Raw genomic sequence first — 24,482 nt, 5'->3', positions numbered from 1 at the left:
ATGGTAGAGAACACACTGGATAAGACATTAAACATGTAATAAATTAATTATTATGTAAATAATATAAATCCCTTACAGGGGCTGTTAGTATTTATATTCATCAGCAACAACTGGATTAGAACCAGTAAACAAATTATTCCACCTGATCTGGAACAATACTGTAGCTGTAGGTACACCTATAGTTTCACTTCATTAACATCACAAATAAAAATATTAATAATATCCCTTTTTTAAAATCAAAAACCAGTCCGGTTTAAGAAGGAATACTTAAAACACAAGAAACACGTACAAAATACTGAATTAATAAAATATACAGTGCACATTTCCCCTTGTAGTTAATACAGTATATTAAAAAGCTTCCATGTGTAGGAAAGAAACATCTTCGAAACGAAAGTTCCAGTTAGTCATTTGAATCTCTCCAGAACAGTCCTAAAAAGAATGAAAAACTCGACTCATTCATTTCTGGCACTTCTCATATCAAACGCGTAAGCATACTGAAAGTGTAATAATGCAACACACAATAGTTTCACAATGGTATGCGATGCAGCATAGACACTACAGCGCTCTCTTTATAAAACACATTGCAAGGCTTTTCATATTGTTAAACTGGTTATAATCTACTGTAGTCAGCTCTCATTTACCTCATGCCATTCCACTAGCACTTGAATTCTACTGTAACTATTTGAACACAAATTGCTTAGTTTCGTAATTATGGGGGGCAGTGTGGAGTAGTGGTTAGGGCTCTGGAATCTTGACTGGAGGGTTGTGGGTTCAATCCCAGGTGGGGGACACTGCTGCTGTACCCTTGAGCAAGGTACTTTACCTAGATTGTTCCAGTAAAAACCCAAGTGTATAAATGGGTAATTATATGTGAAAAAATAATGTAATTGTATGTAAAAATAAAAACAATTGTAAGTTGCCCTGGATAAGGGCGTCTAATTCAGTGGATACCTCTAATTCACTGACCTTAGATTTGAAAGCTTTTTCTGTTTAATATTTGCTTAAAAGATTTAAAGCTAAAATAGTCATCATTGCTGTGAAGTGCAGGGCTGTTCGCTAAGAGAAAGACAACGTTTTCTAGATTTGATTGTATTATTCTCATATTCCTCAATCCTTTGCATACAGCATCCAATGACTGTGTACTGTATATGATTCTCCCATTAATATAGGAAGAAAAAGATGTGTTAACCATCATATAATTGTTTATCCTCTCCATTACAGCCACTTAGCCTCTCTAATTATACAGAACAGGCATTGTTGAATCTTGGTTTAGTAATGATGAACTGATTTGAAACTCTTGTCAATCTTCTATTTAAGAAAAATATAGCTTGCATGGTGCACAGAAAGGCCAAAACTTTAATGTTACTTTAGAACGGACAATATTTCATTTCAGTGGGGCAACTTGATTCATACACATTCCACGCACTGGGGCACAAGACAATTACCACCACCAAATGTCCCTGGTGTGTTTTGGTGCTGTTAGCAAGTACCCGTGGAAATATCTTTTCCCGCATTTTTAAACGCCTGTGCTGGTCTCGGTGCAGGCTGCAGTGTACTCCCTGGTAGCAGAGAAAGACCTCTGGCTGGATTGTTTATTGAGAAGCAGTCTGGAGGCAGCAGCCCTGTATTTCCTGGACATGAGGTTGTAAAGGACCGGGTTGATACTGGCACTCAGGTAGAACAGCAGCATGGAGACCATGTTGAAGTACTGACTGAATTTAGCCGCAAGGTAATTGTCGACGTGAATAAAAATGTTTCTCCCAATGTGAAAAGGCAACCAGCAGACTGCAAAAGCCAAAACGACAACAGCTGCAAGACAAAAAACAAAACAGAACAAAAATGTAAAAAAGCAAATACTACCAGTATTTTCATCGCTTGGCACGCACTGGACCATTTTTACCTTGTAAAACCAGTTTTAAGATAAGATGTCTACAATGTGTGTGCTATTGTAAGCAGCAGTACACATTCATGGGAAGCGAGCGTGAACTTGTTGTAAAACAAATGGCAGGTCTACATGGATGGAAACTACAGTATAATTTAAAGCATATGTACAAGTAATACAGCATCACAAGAGGGTAGGGGGCATTGATGATGTGCGATGATGAGTTGAGGGGTTGGCTTCATGACGTGATGAAAAATTCCTAACAAAATTAAAACATTTTAAAATCCAGAACTTTCAACACATATTTTTTTTTATATACATAAGGGTGATAACCATTAACCGGTTCTGAAATTGTTCAAAACTTGATTATGTATTATTTAGTTGAACAGCCCCAGATATATATTTTAATATATGATTTGAACTATATTGTGCATGCATCATTAAAATGACGCATAAAGACCTGGTCACACAGGTGATTTTTGTTGAGTTCAACAAGAGGAACATATTTGTTGCCTGTGTGTTGCCTTGCATTTTGAGGTGGTCCCATGAGAGACAAGCATGCGGTCGACATGGCAACACACAGAGTAATGCAAACCAATCATAATGCGTTTGTGTCACGAGACGTCAACATGCTGTGAAGGAAGGCTGCTGCTGCTGCTTTAACAGCAATGTTAAAAATAAAGAATGGTTGGGGTTCGGCCTGGGTTATGAGACATAAAGAAATATTGTTTTTGTTTTTAAATGCACAAAAAAACAAACCTTATGACATTTTATTTTTTCAAAAATGTGGTGAAGCAATCATTTTTTTGTAAATTTTTACAAAAACGCAACCATTAAACCTTTTCACCCTCCACGGGAACCTTTTATTTTCTTATATGTAATTATTTCTCAAATCCATAAAAAAATGCAAAATAATCTATTAGCTTCACTTCCAAATCATGCGTCCACATCGCCATTTTACTATCATGTGACACTACTATCCAATAGGATTGGCTGGTATTGAAAATGTTGCCCTTGTGTCGGCTGAAAAATAGAACAATGGAATTGGGAGACACGTCGCCGGGGGTTTGACAAGCTGTCGAAGCCTTGTTGCCATCGACAACAGTCGCCTGTATGACCAGGCCTTAAGGGAAAGAAATAGGTAGTTCTTTCCTTCTAGGATCTCACTGAAATATACACATCTCAACATCACGCACACAACAAACATATTACATAAACTTTTCCCTCACTCAACAAATAGAACATATGTAAACCATATTGTAAAATGAAAGTCCTTTATAGATTTTCTTGTGTGTCTTGTACCAAAGGCACATGCAGACACAGTGGAGTGACACTAAAATATACACACAGATACTTAAACGTTGATATAAACACTTGTGCACTCAGACATAGACAGTTGTGTGTGGATATTAATAATATACAATGATTAATATAGCAAATAGGAAAGGAATAGGGTTGTTTAAAGTAATAAAAGAACAAATGGAGAAAGGTTTTTTTAGGCAACTGAATACATTTAAAAAAAACTAACGTTGATAAAGTGTTAAACATTAGTCTTTTACGGTTTTACATCAGAATTACTAAACATCGATAAAATTCAATTAATAGCGTCTCTTAGTAATGAAATGTCCTTCTTATTTATTTTTTGAAGTAGACAGGGTCATATTTTAAAGCAAGTGCAAAGACAAAGGTTAATTTCTAAGTGGAATAAAACGACAGTGACAGAATAAAACTAACACAAAGTTGCCAGAAGAAGGAGTTAATTAGTTGTTCTAAGTGGTTCCTTTCTAATTTAGACTTATTTTACTTCTCTAATCATTTTCATTTGCACTTGCTTCAGAATATGACCATTACTGTTACAAAACTATAAATAAATATCTTTAAAAAAGTATTTTTAGGGTCCTCATTGAAAAATATGGAGACCCTTATGTGCTGTCTAGTGAAGACATGATCACCAATCTTCTCTAAACTTATCATACACTCCACAGCACTTTGTGATAATCCTGTACACTATTATCAACCTTTCAGGTATGGTGTAATTATTCTGCAACCATGAGGAACCTCTGGATGTGTGTGCATTAATTTTCAAATAAAAATGGTGCCAAATGTGCACAGAAGCAACATTGAAACCCTTATTAGAAAACATGTAATATTACATTTAAAAAAAAATGTGTAGACAACTAACATGGACTATCCATGAGGTACAACACAGGGTATTTGACAAGAATAATAAGGATTAGTAGCACAGGTTACGTGCTGAGGCACATCAGCGCAGCTTACTTTTATTCACAGTCATATTATTTGATTACAAATGATGCACGAGAACAATGCAGCTACATACAGCAGGACATGCATTTCCTAATTGATCTAATTATTGATCTTATCATACATCAGCAGGACATATGATAGATAGACATTTCTATTGGAGATAACAGAATTAAACAATTGGGTTCAATGACCATGTGTAAGCTATTTTACAGTGTATCCCTTAAGATAAATGTTGCATACCATCGGAAATTATAGCATCATTTGAATAATAATGTATTTTTTTGTGAAGCACAGGTTTCCACTACAGCACAATGAATACAAAGTATCAGCATGGGGAGACATGTCTTATTGTTTATTTGTACTCAGTTGGATAAATGGTATGTACAAAATTAAACAATAAAGTCATTTGTTTTCCAATTTTGTTTTGTTTCCCTATTACAAAGTATGGTTCAGAGCAACATTTCCATTAAAACCAGCTTCTAGACTAGTTAGTTGTCCACAAGGTCTTTCTGCATCAGTAGGGAAGCTAGGGCAAGTGTAGAAGGTAAGACTAATAATCAAATTAGTGTTAATCCCTTACCTTGATTGTCACTTGATAATGCAGCATGCCCTTGTGTTAAGCATGTTTTATTAATCTTAGTAGAGAACATATTCCTACAGTATGAACCATGCTGAGCTCAAACTTTTTAAAAATCATTTTTAAAGTAATGAAAAACGACATAAGAATTGGACACCCAATAACATAAATGATAAGTGGGTGAGAAAATTATTTCATTTTGTACAGCCTATTTATTTCACTTTTAAGGCTTAATGCTAATACAGGTGTATATATAAAATAGTTAAGATAGGTTTAAGATCTATGCAGAAATGCTTTTTCTTTTGTTGTGGGGCAGACTAACAAAAGGTAAACAGCTTAATTCTTAGGAATAATTATTATTTGTTTATTTAGCAGATGACTATATCCAAGGCGACATACAGAGACAAGGGTGTGCAAACTATGCATCAGCTGCAGAGTCACTTACAACAACGTGTCACCCGAAAGATGCAGCACAATGAACTTGACCTTGACTTTGTAAAAGCTTGTTCACAAAACTTTTAGGTTAAGATTCTAAACTCATTCATATGTATTTTGCTATATATCTAAAATGTTTTAAACATGAATACAGTGTATTTACATTGCATCATTGAAAAAAATGAAAAATGTAACATGCATTATGAAAGCAATAACACATATCTGGGTGAATAGGGTCCAGTATGCCTCAGGTGTTGTGTTACCGAGGTGTGCAAATATTGGACAGTATTTGAATATCCTAGAGTGTGCTATTGTGCTTATGAAATGTTTACATATATGCAGTACCCTGTAACATAGTAAAACAACAGAAACAGTATAATACATCTTAGTAAACACATTAAACAGTAAGAGCTTGGTAAAAAAAAAAAAAAAAACTAAACATGGTATGTAGAGTAAAATCTTGGGAAAGTATAGAAAACTGCAGAAAATACTATATACTCCCAAACACTATATCATGTTTTTTTTTGTTTCTTTGTTTTTTTGTACAATTAGGTAGATGCACCAAAAGTGAGTAGACTATGAATACAAAATAAGCTGGCAATACCACTACAACAATAAAGAGATACATTCAAGTCATGCTTTGCGGTTTGGTGGCCAAAAGTCATATATACAGTATTATATGTCATGACATTTAGGGCCCAATTTTGAAGCAATTGGAAAGGCAAGGTCAGTTTTTCTTAGAGGAATTAAACAACTGTATACACCGAGCAAGAGGCAACTTAATTGCAGGTAGGAGCAGTTTGATGATTGGGTTAAGTCATGTCTTGCTCATTTTATGCCATTAACATTATTTTATTCCTCTCTGAAAATGTGCCTTTACTTTTGCTCTTCCCTAAAATTGTCTACAATGGGCAACTGACTCGTCAAGTTGAATTAAAATCACACCTGACCTATACTGTAAATTGAGAAACCCACTTACCCAAAATATTGACAGTCTGTCTGTGGTACCTTTCTCTGTTAGCAGCATTGGGTCCTCGGATTTCATTCTTGCTTTTCCACAGTTTTCTGCCTATGGAGCCATAGAGGAAAGATAAGCAGAACATGGGGAAAAAGAAATAGATGGTGGACACCCAGATCATGGTGTACAGGAGCCCAGAGCTCACAGCGTATGAAGTGTACTTGCACTGCCTGGTGCCAGTGTCAGGATCTGTGTTGTTTTCATATTCTACCCCGAAAAGGAAAAGCATCGGGGCGGCGGACACTAGTGAGAATGTCCACAGGAAGCCAATCACACATTTCACCCTCCTTTTAGTAACAAACACTTTAGCCTTTAGCGGGAAACAAATGGCCAAGTATCGCTCGATGCTGAGGGCAGTGATATGTAAGATGGTGGCATAGGTGCATCCTTCATTGATGTAGTGAGACAAGCGGCAAATGGCCTCTCCGAATATCCATGGAATGTATTTCCAGAGGCGGTAGAGGTCAAAGGGCAGGCAAAGGAATATGATCAGGTCAGAGACAGCCATGCTGGAGAGGTAGAGGTTGGTGGTGGTCTTCATGTCCTTGTACTTTCTGATGATCAAAATGGTCATGGTGTTCCCAGTGACGCCAACGATAAACAGCAAAATGCAGATGATAGTCACCGGAATTAACGTCGAGATAGGGAACAAGGATCCTGGATCGTACATCTCATCTTCGTACATGGTCTGAGATCTGTAACACTGTTAGGAAAGCTTTGAGGTTTTGCATGCCAGGGAATGGAAACAGCAAAACTATTATTGGAATCTTAGTGCAAGAACAGTGTACAAATTAGTGAATCCCCAAGAGATATTCAACAACTCCAAAGCTCAGCGTTAAATCAAAAACTGAAGATTGAAGTCCTCGGTCTTAACAAGAATGGTGCTGACTTTTAAAGCCATTGCCTAGTCTTTCTTCAGGCAGCTAGCTTATATTTGCAGACTGCCAAGAAATCCATCTCTGTGATGCGTCTCCCTGTCTCCCTCAACCCCCCTCTCTGTTTCCAGTTGAAAAAAGACAGGAGCACAGCTTGTTTAGCAGTGTGACACATATCACACACAGGAACTTATTGTGAGTATAAGTTCTAGTTCAGACAGTCTTCTCAGTCCCAAAGCTGGGGGTCTCAACATCATCTCTTTAGTTCAAATCCCTGAGAAGACAAGTTGCTTTCTGACCAGCCTCCTCTGCTCAGCTCTGATTTCATCAATGAGGCTGAGCCTTAATCAAATACTGTGAGCCACAGCTGGGGAAAACAATCTGCAGGATATCTCTGTTACCATGCATGGCTTTGTCCATTGGATATTTTGTGAATGTTCGCAAACCAAAAAGGGGGATCATTTTGTATTGAAAACAAATATACAGAATACACAGTGCACAATGTGTATATTACTTAGCAGTGATATACAGGGCCCAGATGCAAAGCAAAGAATTAAACAGTGAACAATATAAAACTGCAGGATAGAGCAGTTGCACTATCATTCTTGCTAGCTTTTTTCTAGTGTTTTACTGTTACAAGGATCCGTTATATTTACATTTGTCTTTGCACTACTTTCAATATATCTCAGAAAAGTGTGTAGTATCAATTGCTCACATATGAGTTTACCATATAGCTTTGTTATATACCATACACGGCAGTAAACATATACACTTGTCTGTACTAAACAGTAACCTGCTCTTACTAGCCAGTAAACTCCAAAAATAAATATTCTTTCAATACATGTAAATGACAAAGGCACCCTGAAGTTCATTCAGTTACCTGGTCGGGTACATTTTTCTTTTTATTTCCCAAATGATAAAGGAAATTTAATCTATGAACATAAACCAAAAAATATATTTCCATATATGAATAATTATTTTTTATGTAATCCTATGCTGCTAAACATGTTGAAATATTAACATCTAAACACATAAAAAGGGCCACATGTGAACAAGTATGTTTAATCCACAATATAATATACTATTAATGCATATTAACAAACGAACACCTACGTTTAATATACGATTCTTTTAAAAGATTAATGTTTGTGCAATGAAAAAAAGCTCTGGTCAGCCATATATGTTAATATAAGAACACTTTTTTCTATAAAATGTAATATATGTAAACATGTGATATTGAAATATTTTCATTATTCAAACTGGTACCAAAGTACTAGATGTTATGACAACACATGTGAGAATGGTGTTTTGAATACTTAAATGAATGCTATGTATCCTAAGTCTAAAACTATTAAGAAGGATTGAGGATGTGGTTATCCAGTGTTATTTAGCCTTTATAAATTTGTTTTGAATGCTACATTCAAATAATCTATTACCTAATGTATAAACCTAAATGAACATATTTGCAAATGAATTGCCATAATAGACGTGTTCTTAGAAAATGTCATATGTTATTTTATTTACAATAGGTTTTATAGTTGTGTTGTTTGTGTGGTTTGAGGTGTGAAATTGATTTGTGATGTTACAGATGAATGGAAATAGTGTATGCTAATGTTAGTGTAAACACATTTTATTTCATTCACTTCAGCACCTCATTAAAAGATGTTTGATATTCCTTTGGATAGAATTAAAAGCATTGAAACCTATCTGAGGATTGATTAATTACATTTTCTTTAATTTAATTGCGTTGTCATATAAATCTAACAGAAACAATATAAATGAGATAACTCTTTAAATACAGTACACTCCAGATTAAACCAGAGGCAGTAATGTTTAATCTTATTAGAACGCCATTTTAAGCACGTCCTTTGAAAAACATTTCATTAAACAGTTTTACTTCATGTACTTTGCTGTCATGATAATTCAACATTAAAACAACAGAGGAGCATTCATTTTATATGCATATAAATATGGTACTGCATTTGTAAAAGTAGATTTTTTTTTTTAAATGATTAAAAAGTGGGAAAAAGTTTCATTTTGGCCCTGGGGGACAAAGCTTGCATTCAGGATTTGGTTGTAAACTGCAGCAATGTTCTCTGTGTGGGACATATTCCCTGAATATGATAATAATACATTATTATTATTATTATTATTATTATTATTATTATTTATTTATTTATTTATTTCTTAGCAGACACCCTTATCCAGGGCGACTTACAATTGTTACAAGATATCACATTATTTTTCACATACAATTACATTATTTTTTACATACAATTACCCATTTATACAGTTGGGTTTTTACTGGAGCAATCTAGGTAAAGTACCTTGCTCAAAGGTACAGCAGCAGTGTCCCCCACTTGGGGTTGAATCCATGACCCTCCAGTTAAGAGTAGAGAACCCAAACCACTACTCCACACTGCACGAATGCACCTAGAATATCTTCCTTTTAAAAATGTCCTTAACATAATATTATCAATTGCTACCCGTTTCCCTTTCTCTAAACTTATGGTCGATACATTCTAAGTGTTTCAATTTCTTGTTAATGAACAGCAAACCTCAGCCAAAAATAAAAAAAAATCCTAATCTTTAACTAATTTTTACTCGAAAGACCATTAAAATGAAAGAGCAAATTAAACAATTACTGATTTAAAAGAACAAAATGTAAATTACAGGCATATTCCCAACTCAGACACAAACCTAGTGGAAGCCCATGACACAACCCTCTGTGCCATTCACAAGCTTCCAGCAACAATGGAGCATCACCCTGAAGCTTCAAAGGTATGAGCCCAGGCCCTGAGTGATGTAAAGGTTCCATGTAGATTCTCCAGGGGCCAGTTTTTCAAAACATTTAATCTGGATCAAAGTGAACCAGATTTTGTAATCCTATATTTTGTGATCGAGATTGCTTTTATCTGGATCATTTTGATTTGGTTTTTCAGAAAATGTCACTGCTGGATTACATTTATCCAGATAACAAATAATCACGATTACGAAATCCAGTTTTTTGAAGTTGGCTAGTTCTTAATAGTTTTTTTTTTTCTTAAAGAGGCCTTATTTATGATATAACCTAATTTAACAAAATAAATAAGATTGTGGTAATAATGATTAATACACAACTTTATTTATTATTATTATAATTTTTATTTAACAAAATCTAAATCACTTTTAATGTTAGTGCACATAAAACGCATGCAAATAATGGTTATTTTTATTTATGCCTAATTAACAGAAATTAAACAGCTAAATCTATATTGAATTTTGAAAAAAGGATATGTGTTTTTAGACATCTTCATCCTCTTCCTCGTCGATTGAGATTCCAGCATCTCTCAGATGAGCTTTAAGGAGGCGTATGTGAAGGAGTATGCATATGCTTTTTTATTAAAACTATACCACTAAATATGTGTTTTCCTTTTTGCTGGCATGGATACAAACCTTAAATAAATATGTAAATATTATATTCTAACACGCCACTTGGACATATTGTGTGTGTTTGCTATGAGAATTCAAACACAATATCGATGTTCTATGATCATTTAAAAGCTAAATCCACCTCTGCCGTAGGATCACAATAACCCTGGTATTTTGGATCAAAGTAATCCTGATTTCCTCTTTAAATTAAACCCAATTGCAACATTTAATCATGATTACAAGTGCGATCGGAGTAATCACAGTAATCCCGATTGCATTTCGATGTTTTGAAAAACCCAATTGCACAATATAATCCAGGTCAAACGCGGAAATCCGATTACCAAAGTTTTGAAAATCCGGCCACTGGAGTCACATTTATTGCTGGAGCCTTTTTCACTGGACTTTGACAACCACACCCTACATTCCTCTTTACACCCTGTATTCTGCCTCATCTTTTTCAAGATCCTCCTCCGTGCAGTGGTTTCCTGTTCCTGGGGGTTATACTGTAGCATCACTTCTGCCCCCTGAAACCATGGCAGGCCTGAGAATCTGGTTCAATCCTGTGACTACAGGACCAAGACCAAGACCTCTGGTTTGATTGGTTTACCTCCAATATGGTTTGTTTTCATGTTCATCATACAAGGGCCTACATTTTGCACTAATTACATTTTCCATCTGGTCTTATAATAGGCAAGAATACTTTTGTCAAGCTTGGTTACTATAATTCAACAATTTTGTAACATTTATTTTTGTCTCAGTTTTCCATTTGTTCAAAATGAACATGCAAGTACTGTACATTTATCTGGCACAATATGTGTGAGTGAAAACAGACCAAAACTAGCATTGATAGCATATTAGCCCCATTGATGTTAATGTCAGAGAACATTTAACATCAATTTACCAATCTATTCATCTTCATTCACTTGCGATTTATAGCTCTACACATGCTAAACGCAGGTCTCCAGCCGCTACAGATGAAGATGGATGGACAGACAGATAAATAGATAATTGAATAGAGAGAACAATTGAAAGACACATATATGGGGTGTAAAATCTACAATGTTAAAAGATACAGAACATTGTGTATTTTGTATTTAATAAATAAATGACTTATGTACTGCAGTTATTTAATCATTGTAGGAAAAAAAACAGCCACTGAGTTTGGTATATATTTGTGTTATGGTCCTTATGAGCCAGTGTATTTCTGAAGGTGTTGAATTTCTTCATCTTGTTGACGTGTGTTTTCCTGTAGTCTCTTACCCCCCTGGTAAATTACAGTATCTTTAAATGATATTTTCCATTATTGTTAACGGTCACTGACCTCTTAATAACGTTTCCAGTTGTTCCAAGTATTTGTTTTGTGTTTCATTCATTTTTTGATGTACTTTATTTAAGGCTTTATTTGGCCTGTGTTTGGGAGCAGTTTCCCGGCTCTGCTTGCTAGATTCAGTTCAACCATAGACAAGTGTTGTATCATTGTAAGCCAGTGCCATCCTGTGAACACCTACAGTAATGGTTAATGACAGCAATTCAAAAGGACACTTGACTCACAGTAGTTCTTCACCAGCAGGCACTGGCTATTACACTTACAATGACCTTGTTACATACAGTATGTGTATAGTGACATAGCATCTAGCAAGTAGAACTGATCCTGAATGCCAAAGCGCTTTAAACAAATACACTGATTCATCAAGTTCAGGACATTTTGGATAAGTCCTTCAAACTGAGCACCTCGGAACCTTGTGAACTGTATTGTCTGAAATGCCATGAGCTTTGATAAGAAATCCATGTTTATGTACATTTTAAACTTCACTTCTCTTTCTCTCTTTTTACACCATTTGAGTCATTGCAATAAGAACCGCTCTGAATCATTGCAAACATCAACACTGACGAGATAATATTTTCCATAAATCGCTGGACAGCTTTTTAAAACGTGTCACAAACACAAGTCAGTAGTGTGTAGCTTCAACTGTTTTAATAAGAAAATTCAAAACACTGTGCAGCTAGGGCTCCATTTTGATACATGTGCAAAGGCGCATTTTCTGGGAGGAATAGAATAATTTAAACAGTATAAAAATAGCAAGAATCTACTCAAGACAAAAAATGTAGAGACAGATTATTATCGGTTTTTTGTTTTAAACTTGCCTCTGCCTTTGCACCAGTGGCCCAGTTTAGTAATACAAAGTCTGTTTTTAAAAAATATATACTATTATTATTTATTTCTTAGCAGACACCCTTATCCAGGGCAACTTACAATTGTTACAAGATACCACATTATTTTTACATGCAATTACCCATTTATACAGTTGGGTTTTACTGGCACAATCTAGGTAAAGTACCTTGCTCAAGAGTACAGCAGCAGTGCCCCCCACCTGGGATTGAACCCACAACCCTCTGGTCAAAAGTCCAGAGCCCTAACCACTACTCCACACTGCTGCCTACATACTGTATGTATTGTTGAGTAGGAGAATCCTAAAATGCAAAATGATCACTTCATCAGGAAGACAACTAATGATTTATTTGACCTCATTCACTTAAACCATGACATTCATCAAAGAGGAAATGCTGATGATCATTAATTGTTCTCTGTAGTTCTGGGTTCCACTTAGTTTTGACTATGTGTAGTTCAAAGTCCAGAATCTTGGGAAAACAATAACATATTTTCAATGGAAAAAGCTTCTTGTTGTACTGCACCAGTTTCTGTACAGATTAATCACTGTATTCGTTCATTCTTAGGTTTTAACAGCAAGCAGGCCTACATGTTTTAGTAATGGAAGAGGTAATAGTAAAAGAAATACAACTATTGTTTTGCAGTTTAGATTCCCTTCATAAGTGTTGTTTTATGGCTTAGGATTATCTTTCTTTTTAAATAATTGATGACTTCCTTAGTATGAATGCTTATCTGCAAAATGATTGAGTGCTTTTTATATAAACTACAAATCACTTCCACTTCCCCCACTGAGACTTCTCAGAAAATAAGACAATATGTTCTTTCAGTTAGTAATATCCGGGACCTTTTTTGTGTGAAATGAGACAAAATAAAATCAATACCTTGTATTACATTCCGGAACAAAAAAACGCCTCGTTCTTTAGAAATACCTGTCTTAGAGTGCCATATGGCGGCAGGTTGCCCCATTGAAAAGAATACTTGCTTATCTTATCAAAACAGATGAACTGAGATAGTGTTCGTACACACTTTGTCAAAAGTGCATTTGATTTGTAATGATATTTTCTCACAGCATTTGTAAACAATTAAACTGGCGAATGGATCTTGCACTACTTCATGCTGTACTTCCCATTGACGAAACACATGCCATGCGATTTCAGGGAGTTTGAGTTAATCGGAAGTACAGCGCTGAAGTATCTGCAAGAAGCATTTCATAAATACTCTTCTCTAACTCATCTTCAAATAAACTACCATTCAAATTCAAATTCACCTTTAACTTACCATGTGCGTTTGTCATATAGGAAAGTCTGAGACCTAAAGCATAGTACGAAATAATGCCAATATATATTAGGTAGGATTACTGGATTATTTTATTTGCCCCATGTACTTTAAAGTTTATTGCCCCATCTTCAGTTACTTTTTGTTTCGCTTGGGTACCTAATTTAACTCACTCACAAACAAAATGTTAGCGACTTACAAACAAAAGTGGCCTTGAAGTGCAAAACACAAGCAAAAAAAATGTTAGCGACTTAGAAAAAAAAGACAGCGACGTGCAAACAAATTCCAAAACAAATATAACTTTGAAAACGGAACTGGAACACTTAAGTGGGCGGGTGCTAGGTAGTGAAGGGAAACGGATCTGCGATTGGAGGAACAATCACTCAATTACTGTGATCTTGGACAGCAAACTGCATTGTCTTTGCACAGGGCTTGGTATGTGTTTTTAATTACAATTTTTATAAAATGAAGTAGTATAGTAGTGTAAAACTGTTCAGTCTATAACTATTTTGATTATTTACTATTTGTATTCAACCCCAGGCCTGAACACCAGACACAAATAAATATGTAACAGCATAAATAAATGTTTAATTATGTACAATTGTGGGTTGACACAGAGGAAGCACCATCTATCCATCTCAATAAAAAACAGTTTATACAGTGAAAAATTGGTGCTCTGCCTCGTCTATCTCATTCATACATAAACATGCGTCGGATTTATCACAGTGGAACTGAGAGGAACCAGAGCTTCACAAAGAGCTTGAAATATGGCACTGGGTTTTGAAGCACGGTATTACAAATATTATAAAGTTTGTGTTATATTTTGACAATTAGAAACATGAATAATTACTATTGCAATAGACATGGTTGTGGAATGCATTGTCATTACATATTCTGACCCCTGCAGGTGAGTGAGACAAGGTTAAAATCCCATACCTTTTTTGTACAGTGGTTAAGATGCTCACAAGGGGAGTGCAAGGTCATCCGCCAGCCTGAAATACATTATATTTCAGTAATTTTGAGTCTCATCCAGCTTGAATAATACATGTCCCACCCAAAATCCAAACAGTCACATTTATACCCCCCAGACAGGCACAAAAAGTGCCAAATTTATAGAGGGGGCAGAAATTGAAAGCCATTGGTCATAACTGTAAGACTGATGGACTCCCATTTACCATACACTCTTTCAGATGTTTCTGCTGATTAACAATAAATGACCCTAATGTTTTTCATGGATAGTTATTACAAGAACAGGGAGTCTTATTTATGATAGCCCACATCCTCTTCCAGGAGATCTTTCCTATGATCCACAGTGACCCTTACTGAGAAAATTAGCCCTGCTGTGGTACTGGATTTTGACATTGCCCACTTTTTGGACCTCAGCCAGCTGTTCACTTTGTCTGGAGGAAAAACTACTAACCCTGTGACTGTGAAAAGTGACTCCCTGTTTGAACACTTGGAATCATTCCACATTTTCAAGCCTGAGCCTTAACACAAGGCCTCGGTTGTTTATACAGCACTCATAAATTTCAGTTCACATGTTCAAGCAATGTTGTACAGTAGATGTTCAAAGTTATCGATGAACTCCCGGTAAAAGTTGAACCTCTTTTGAATTGCTTTTAACCTGGCAAGCATGTACATTTTTTTTAATGAACAAAATGTTCTAATTGTCTCAATTTCAACATGTTCTATTCTGAAGTGAATGGCACCCCATTGAAGTATGCTATACCAAATGTTAGGCCCATTCAAGGGTTAGACACCACACACACTAATTTAGTCAGGGAACCCCAAGAAATAACACCTGTTTATAGCCGAAAAAGAATGCAGTAATTCTACCCAGTACATGGAAACGCTTGTACTGGTGTACTTGCAGTATGCCATATTTAAGGAATAAGACGGTTCAGGGTGCACATTGTTGTATATCACCAAACGCCTCAGTGAAAAGCCTTGCGTCTTCAGCCTCTGAAAACTGCAACCATTCAAATTAATGCACACCATGGCGCATCTCTAAGTATAAGACAATAGACCCTGTCAACATGTCATATGCCATACAGCTTTTGACTTGGAGGTCCCTGTTCAAATCCCGGCTCACTCACTGACTCACTGTGTGACCCTGAGCAAATCTCTTAACCTCCTTGAGCTCCGTCTTTCTGTGAGACGTTACTGTAACTGACTGCATCTGATGTATAGTACACCCTAGTCTCTGTAAGTCACCTTGGATAAAGGCATCTACTAAATAAACAAATAATAATAATAATAATAATAATAATAATAATAATACCTTGTGACAGAAGCACAAATTCAGTATTCTGATGGGTCTCCAGCAGCACTTCTGACAAGCTGCGTAATGGCTGTTTTATGCATTGAAAAAATCGGAATTGCGTATGATTTTTAAATTTAATGAGTAAAGAATACGCATAGGAATTTTGTTGCAGCAGAGCTTGAGTTTGCATGTTATCAAGCTTCTTGTACTTTGTTGTTTCCCGATGTCTCAATGGTCAATTATGAATATACAGCATGCGGTAGCTGGAGAAAGAATCACAGGACAGGTAATGATAGCCTGCCTGGGAATTGCTGAAAACACTTGACCAATAAGTCTGGGTTTGCAACAACAACAACAACAAAGCATACAGATGAATCCACTCGCAATGCGTGTTTGTGACTGAGGAATAAGCGACTGGATTCTTGATACTTAGGATTTCACAGCCCTGTCTTTGTCCCCCTCAACGTAACCCACCAATTTACCTATCTGTCAACTGAATTTATGGAAGGTAAATCTATATCATAAATAAAATATTCTGTGTTTGAAGAGAGTCAGGATGCTTTATATTGTTATAGCAAGGCGATCAATAAGGAATGCAACATTATTGTTTCTTTATTTGCATTAGCACAGTATCGGTAGTTTAAAAAAATAACATGTACTCTCATTTTAACTAGCTTCAGGCATTTGAGGGAAGTAGCTGGACAGGGCTACAATTAATTATTTTGATCCCGGCTGGGATAAAATAGTATTCTGTTATTGTATTTATTGTTGGAAATGTTGAAAACCTCGAGTTTAACCGTGTCTGATGGACTATTTTTCTCCAAAGCGGAAGAATATACAATAAAATTGTTCGTTTTATTTTTTAATATAAAAAAGTTTGTTTTTCTATGTATTATTGTGTCCGTTTTATAAGTGGGATAACACACTCCAGGGCTTGTGGGTTGTGTTGCATTAACATACGGCTTTGTGGTATGAAGGCACTCGGCTTTGCTTCGTGCCTCCAACCCAACCACAGCTGTGTATGAATGCAACACAACCCACAAGCCCTGGAGTGTGTTATCCCTTACACAATATACAGTGTGTGGATTGACGTTACTTTGGCTAATAAGGCTAATGGAATAACTTACTGACGTTCTATTTTTGAAGATACTGTAAACTAAGTTTTGCAAGCTATTCAGCAGAGCTGTCAGTAGTACAAACTGCATGTGGATTTCAATGCTGTTGAAAGACTTCATGATGGCTGGCCACCTGGTGATGTCAAAGGTAACTTTAAATGGTGGATAGAAAAGTCATACATCTTTTAATTAAAAAAAATAGACTTAAAAGGAAAAAAAAGCTATGGGTGTTTAAGTGATAAGGAGCCCAGCCATTACTGTAGAAAAAAAGGCTGACCAGCCCTGAACTTTAGTGATGGGGAGGCTTTCTATTCATTTACAGTAATGGTTGTGCTTCTGTATCTTTATGGCTGTTATAACACATGTATTACTCAAAGCGAAGTCATGTCCTGTTATGCCACCTGTCTTTACACAGCATGGTCCCACATATGTATGTATGTACACACATTAACAAAATACAGTACAGTAACTTGACAAAAAACATAGACCCCACCAAAGCCTCAGAGCCAACTTTAAATGTTCTGGAAGAACAGTCAATTCTGACTTATCAGGCCTTCATTTGATAAGGTTGTTCTTTTGAGTTGTCAAGTGGTACCCTTCATTGTTGTGAAATTACCAGTCTGCTAGGTGCATTGGTAGACATGAGACAAATTAGAGTGCAATAATTATACAACAACCCACACCAATAATTGTCTTATTGAGATTATGAAATGTCCCATTCCACTGATCAGTGTAGAACACAAAAGCTCAGCGACAAGGCTGGAGAGATCCAGCCAGATCCAACCACTGCTTGGAATCTTGTTCAGCCAATCAGAGTGTTATGTCCACCTAAAACATTTTATAATAAACAGTATGAGTGTGTGTGTTTGAAATTACACAGCATGACAAGAACAAAGAATTATAGATATTTTATTGTGCATGGATCTTTCTTTAGATATAATGGCTATAGAGTTACAGTGTAGATACATATTTATGAGATTATACAATTTTCATTGCTGACATTGTACAATTTTAAAGTGATATGTTTGGTAGTATTTATAACAAGTTTGAATTACTTTTTGGAATGTACAGTATATGAGGTAACTGCAAACATTAAAATTACATACAAAATATTTTTCCTTACTGCAGTAGCCCACACTGAAAATATTCAAATGGCACAACTTGCAATTACAGTTTCACTATCAAAAATAGTAATTTTAATTTTACTATGACAAATAGAAGCCATTGCAGGGCATCTAATTTTTTGTGATATTATGTGTTTGTTTTTTTTTTTTTTTTTTTTTTTTTTTTTTTTTTTTTTTTAATTGCTTCAACAATCTAACAAGATATCTGCCAACAGCCAAACACAACATCACATTTGATGGTTTCTGGAGAGAAAACTGTGCCCATTCAACACTTCAGCAATCAGCAACAAATATCAATTAACACAAAAAAGTGTCAAAGTCTGAATTCATAGGAATACAAGTAAACACAGACAGATAACCGTTAATGTATCTCTGGACAGAATGAACTCATTTAGGACATAAAATAAACAGATAATACAGACTGATAAATATATTCTCTCATATAATTAAAGTGTTTTACACAATGAATATATATATTTATATATTAAAGAAAAACAAACTAAATATAACAAAAAATGCATCTTGATGCAAAAACAGAATGTTACAAAAACAAGAAAGTAATTACAACAAAATTGTGATTATGAATACAGATCATTGCTAATGATTTTTCTTTCCCGAAAATTAGGTTCAGTTTTTATACTTACTGTAAGCAGTCGTTCTTTTTATGATTTGTTAAACTTCAGATAACTAAGTTTTACTCGACTTTGGAGATGAAGTATTTTAAAAAACAGACTACTCAGAAAACAAGCTCACGATACACATTTAAGGCTTACATTACCTGAAAAGTGTTCTATTGTAATCACAAATACTACATGCTGTCAAACATTTTGTACGAGGTGCAAATCATTAGGCTGGGAGAACTCAAGAAGCATCTGTGCTAAAATGTATAGTTAAGATTAGAAACAGCTAAAGGATTTTTACTTATGCAATTTAATTTTTGAAAGACAAACTCCAGACATAGGTCTAAGTTTCTTACAAAAATATATCAAATGCTACTTTCACAGTCTCTTTTGCATCACCACACATTCTGGATGGGAAAGAGCTAAATGAGTATGTTTCATTCTACTTTTGTTTATGTCATAATTTTTTATGAGTAGCTTTTCATCTTGCAAAAAGAAACCCCATTCTGGCACTTGTGAACCATATGACTTATCAAGCAGTCAAGCAGCTTTCATTAAACTGGGGCAGCATGTCTTACTAGTTGGCAATTGCAACAATATGATTATCCTCTAAAAACTAGCTATTGTGCTATCAATTCTTAGCCTAAATATTTGAACAGTTTAATTAAGTGAATCAATCATGATTGATCACCAATTAACTACATCCTCTACTGCACTGCTTGTAAACCAGCAAAACCGAATTACTATTCACAATAAAGCTATTAGTAGTTTACTAATTTAACTTGTTAGGCCTACTAAAGTAACTTGGGTTGCTGGTGACTCTTATTGAATTGCCAGCTGCCACGTGGGAATTTCAAGCATTGTAACCAACAAGAATGACAGGGAAGGTGCTGGAAGTTTAGAACACAGGGAAAACAATGATGGCCCTTCCAGTCCAAGTCTTTGTTCCAACAACGTTCTGAATTAAACTTCCACCCAGGTTATAAAAGTAGTTCATTATTTCACTATAACTACGAAACCTGGATTGGATTGGATTGGACTGGCCCATCAGGACTGAAATTGCCCACCCTTGGTCCAGAAGCAGCATTATATGCCACTATAGATGTAAAAGTAAATTTAACAGAAATCATATCATAGTATAATATCATTTCAAATTGAGGCTGCAGCAGGTACTCCAAGTACCTTGCCAGTTTGGGATGGTCCTATTACTTAATGACAAAGTACTGGATGACGAAGGCAATCAGAATGGAGATGATAGCAAAGAGCACAAGGATGACAGCCGCACACTGCTCATCACTCAGAGTGCGTTTTGTCCTTGAGACTTCCACAGTGTTTTTATGGGTGGTGCTAGGCAGTTCAGTCTTCTGAGAGGAGAATGTTACAGTGGCACTGTAGGGGCCGATCAGGTCTTGAGGCCCCTCAGGGTTTTGGCACTGACGAATGGCACAGGCCCGGAAACGATGTTCACAGTTCAGCTGAAGTCCTGAAACTTGGAATGACCTGGCTGAGCCTTTGTAAATCTGCAAAACAAACAATACAAGGTATGTCAGTAACAACCAAAGACATACTAACACCTATAAATAATGCTTTGCAGGTGACAGTGTCATGGAAAACTAGACCATGGTCAACATACAGTACACAACAGCCTCTCATAAGCAAGCTCTATTTTGATAAAATTTCAATCAAAACACCAAGTGGCTATCCTGGAGTGATTTATAAAAATAAAAAAAAGTTAGGTGTCAGTGCTGTTAAATAGTGTACAATGTGACCTTTATTGACAGCATGAGGAATTACTAAGTAAAAGTTACATTTTTCTCAATTTACAAGTCAAAACAAGTACAGTCGAAGTCGCTGAAGAGAAGTGCAGTTAAACAACACGAGAAGTCGGATTAGTCAATTAGTGCAGCAGATAAAGTGCACAGAAACATATGTGAACAAGTATTTAAAGCCAAAAAAACACATTTATTGCTAATTAAGTCTTACTTCAGTAATTTTGTTTACTGAACATATTTACATTATGTGCTGTTGCACAATTACAGTGCGGTATACTCCTCGTGTCCCGGGTTAAACTCAGAATCTTCCAGTGGAACCACAGTTCATTCCAAACTCTCACGGCAGAGGACATCACTTGCTGGGGAAATCTCACTTGGTGTTTCTGGTGCACTTTGTGTAATGAGAACATTTCTTGGGCTTGCAGAGGTGTCTGCTCTGGCTTAGAAGAAGTCAGTGATAATGCGCTGCTTGGTTTCTTGGTAAGATCTTGCTAAGATTTCACTTTGGATATCTAACAAGCGTTCCCAGCAGAACACCTGCCCTCTTTGCTGGCACCACACCACGGCTGTATGTAGCCCAGCCAGTTCCTCTTCAGGTGGGCACATCATGTACTCTTTCATCCAGTCTGGGAGACTATTCATCGTCTCACATGTGCAAGCCCATGAATCAAACTAAGTATGGAGGTTTTTTAAATAAATAGGCCAGGGGCGTACGCAGTTAGCACACAGTCCCACCCAACTCTGTGCCTATATGAATGCCAAGTTTAAATAACTTTACATATTTGTTATTTATTTATTTTTTAAAACTGTGCACCCGAAGGCGGGAGCTCAAGTTTAGGATAAAAATACTATTTTTAAAAACTTCACAGGCTTTAACCAATCAAAGCAAAGTAGTTACTGTGATGCTATGTTTGGGTGGGATCTTCCTCTCACACAACGAATCATGTGCAAGCTGCGTTTGATTGACAGCTTGTGAGCCAGCTGACGCAGATCTTTTGAAAGTCCCAGACATTTTAATATTCCAACTTTATTTTAAATGTGAAGTTTAAGCAAACTTGCAGACTAATTAGTAGTAGTGGAGCAGTTAACGTGGCAAAACAAATTAGTTTATTTAATTTAGTTTTTAAAGACAACGGACAGATATCTGCAAGTTATTAAATTTACATCTACTTAAGCAGTGGAAATGGCAACATGTGAAAATAAATGTTGGGAGGGAAAATTACGAAATCGACTGGATGATTTGTTTGTTAACCCACGTCTGCATGCTTACCACAATCTGACACATTCGGCAATAGAGGAAGTCTACAGAACTGGCATGTACTTTGTAAAACGTTAATATGGATGAAGCTGAAGTTTCAGTCTTCGTTCAGCAAAACACAGTGCAAATCGACTGTAGGGAAAAAATATCAAACAGTAATTTAAGTTTTAGATTATCTGTATATCTTTCCAAACATGCACACACTTTAGAGTTTTTATCCCAATAACCACCTATACACCGTGAACAGCTGTTGTGAGCCTCAATACTGACAAGTCACTGAAGAACATGCTGTCTCTCCTATGGTTTGAAAGAGACCTGTGTGATTCTCTGGAGTATGACTATATATAATTGCAATACTCAACAGCACGCCCGACGCCTTGTCCTATAAGATGGAGCAGAGACGAGAGAATACTAACTAGGCAATGGTAAGTCATTTACTAACTTTCATTTTATTTAATTGCTTAAAATGTAATATTACTGAGTTCTCGTTGGTTTGGCTCTTTAAAGTGCATTCACTGCGGATATATGTACATTTGTTTTATCTTCAAACATTTTAAATTGATTTACATGGGAAATATTTGAGGGTTTTAATCGATTTAAATCATTTTTTAAATGTAAACTATTTCCTGTGACGTCAGACCTTTTGTCATTGCCTGTCCAACCTGTGTGATTAAAAAATGTTGTATTATATGTGTTAGAGCAATGTGTGCATCTACCCCACCTGTAATTACAATATACTGGATCAGTCAGTATACCGTGTTTACTCGAATTGAAGTCGTCCCTGAATTCAAGTCGCACCCCCAAATACGGACAAAAAAGAAAAGACCCTAAATGCAAGTCACATTTAAGTCTTAATGAAAAAAACACAATAATTAACGGTTAAATTACTTTAATTTCTAGGTGCCAGCAGGGAACACTGTATTACTGTACATTAAAGCATCAGAGTCTGTCACCTACCATATTATAAATGCAAATGGGAAAAGAAAATATGTACAGTACTTTCAGTATTGAACGCCAGTCATTGCAGTTTATGGTAGCTGGGGAAGGGTAAATTACCTTGATCTTTATTTCAGTCTGCTACATTGTCCTCGTTTGTTTAATTTGGCCAACGTGACTCTGTCACGTTCGCAAGCAAAATTAGTGCAAGACAGAAATGTGTAGTTCATTTTAGGTTTGAGTTTGGACTTTGGAGTTTACACTAGTGGTGTCCCCGTAGTTAAACCAGGCACAGACCATAATAACAGTGAGTAAGTGAGTAATATATATAATTACATTTAGAGAGAAGCAAATCTGTCCAAAACAATGTTCTAATGCTGATTTGTTACATTTTCCATCGCACTGCTGATTGCTGTTTAACCTGATTAGCAGACATCCTGAACGGTTAAATAATGTAATTTATTGATTCATTATATTGGATTGGTGCCTGAACCTGTGGTGTCGTTTGGAGCAGCAAATACTGGTGAATGGATTAACCACCTGGCCTGCTGTACACTATTACCAAGGCTCATCCAAGGACAATTTCTACCATACTTGCTCTGTCTTGCGTATTCTTAGTGTTTCTGTCTTGAAGCAAACTGACCGAACCAGCATGTTCTAAAAAGGATTTATAACCAGACCTCTATTTGTTAAGAGGCTGTCTTTTATATATAGCCCTTTATGTATTGTATCACATTGTATTTAGGTATTATGAAAGTGGAGGATAACATTAATTTTGCCTCTTCTCTACTGATCAAAACACAGTTGGTACAGTACATCAAAATCAAGGAATCAGGTTCACAACATGCCTGTGACAGAAAGAGTTTCAACTAAAGTATACAGAACATGCATTGTTGTAGCTGTGTGCTCATGGTAGAACAAGGAATCAAAATAATGTTTTTTATTTTATTACTATTTTATTAATAATTTCTTGGCCAGAAAAACTGTTCATTGGGAACATAAATCCATTCAAACCTACTAATCCAAAAACACCTCTGCCAGCCGGCTAAAAATACTTTGAAATACTAATTAACTTTCTTTAAACATTTGCCCTTGTGTAAATATTTTGACCATACTAGCGTTTTATCTAATCATTCACGGGCATCATAACATTAAACAAAAAGCCCTTGAACCATTAATCATCTGATAGAGGATGGACGGAAAGTACAGGCTAATTTTGTTTAATCTGTCCTCACCTCGGGACATGAAAAACACACCAAACTGAAATCCAACCAGCAAGGTGCAAGGTGACATGACATTGTTTATGCCCCATTACCCAGCTATCCATTGAAATAGTTGCTACACATTAGAAGCAACCAAATAATCAACTTGTGCATCAGAAGCAGTAAAGTGCAGTAGCAGCCTAGGTGCTAGCAAGTTATTCTAATACACTATTGCAGATTGTCACTAAAAGAAAAGGGTTGAGATAGTTGTGTTTTAACCACAG

General features: G+C 35.9%; 2 protein-coding genes across 5 annotated transcripts in view; both read right to left on the bottom strand.

Annotated features, from left to right (window-relative positions):
• Window positions 1-1,469: 1,469 nt before the first annotated feature.
• LOC117407200 (motilin receptor) lies at window positions 1,470-7,946 on the bottom strand. Its single transcript, XM_034011903.2, has 3 exons — window positions 7,933-7,946; window positions 6,139-6,872; window positions 1,470-1,809 (listed from the first exon to the last, which is right to left on the bottom strand). The coding sequence occupies exons 1-3, from the start codon at window positions 7,944-7,946 to the stop codon at window positions 1,517-1,519; spliced, it is 1,041 nt and encodes a 346-aa protein (XP_033867794.2). The 3' UTR covers window positions 1,470-1,516.
• A 10,233-nt stretch (window positions 7,947-18,179) lies between these two features.
• The window catches only part of LOC117406917 (fibronectin type-III domain-containing protein 3A-like), a 106,874-nt gene continuing 100,571 nt past the window's right edge, over window positions 18,180-24,482 (bottom strand). For all 4 annotated transcript variants that reach the window (XM_059028645.1, XM_059028646.1, XM_059028647.1 and 1 more), the window contains one exon: window positions 18,180-20,550. In XM_059028645.1, coding sequence (XP_058884628.1) covers window positions 20,236-20,550 — 315 coding nt within the window. In that variant the 3' untranslated portion in view covers window positions 18,180-20,235. The remainder of the gene's footprint in view (window positions 20,551-24,482) is intronic.

The sequence above is a fragment of the Acipenser ruthenus genome, chromosome 8 (assembly GCF_902713425.1).
Source record: "Acipenser ruthenus chromosome 8, fAciRut3.2 maternal haplotype, whole genome shotgun sequence".
In the NCBI taxonomy this organism is placed as follows: domain Eukaryota; kingdom Metazoa; phylum Chordata; class Actinopteri; order Acipenseriformes; family Acipenseridae; genus Acipenser; species Acipenser ruthenus.
This window is presented reverse-complemented; position numbering and strand designations above follow the sequence as displayed.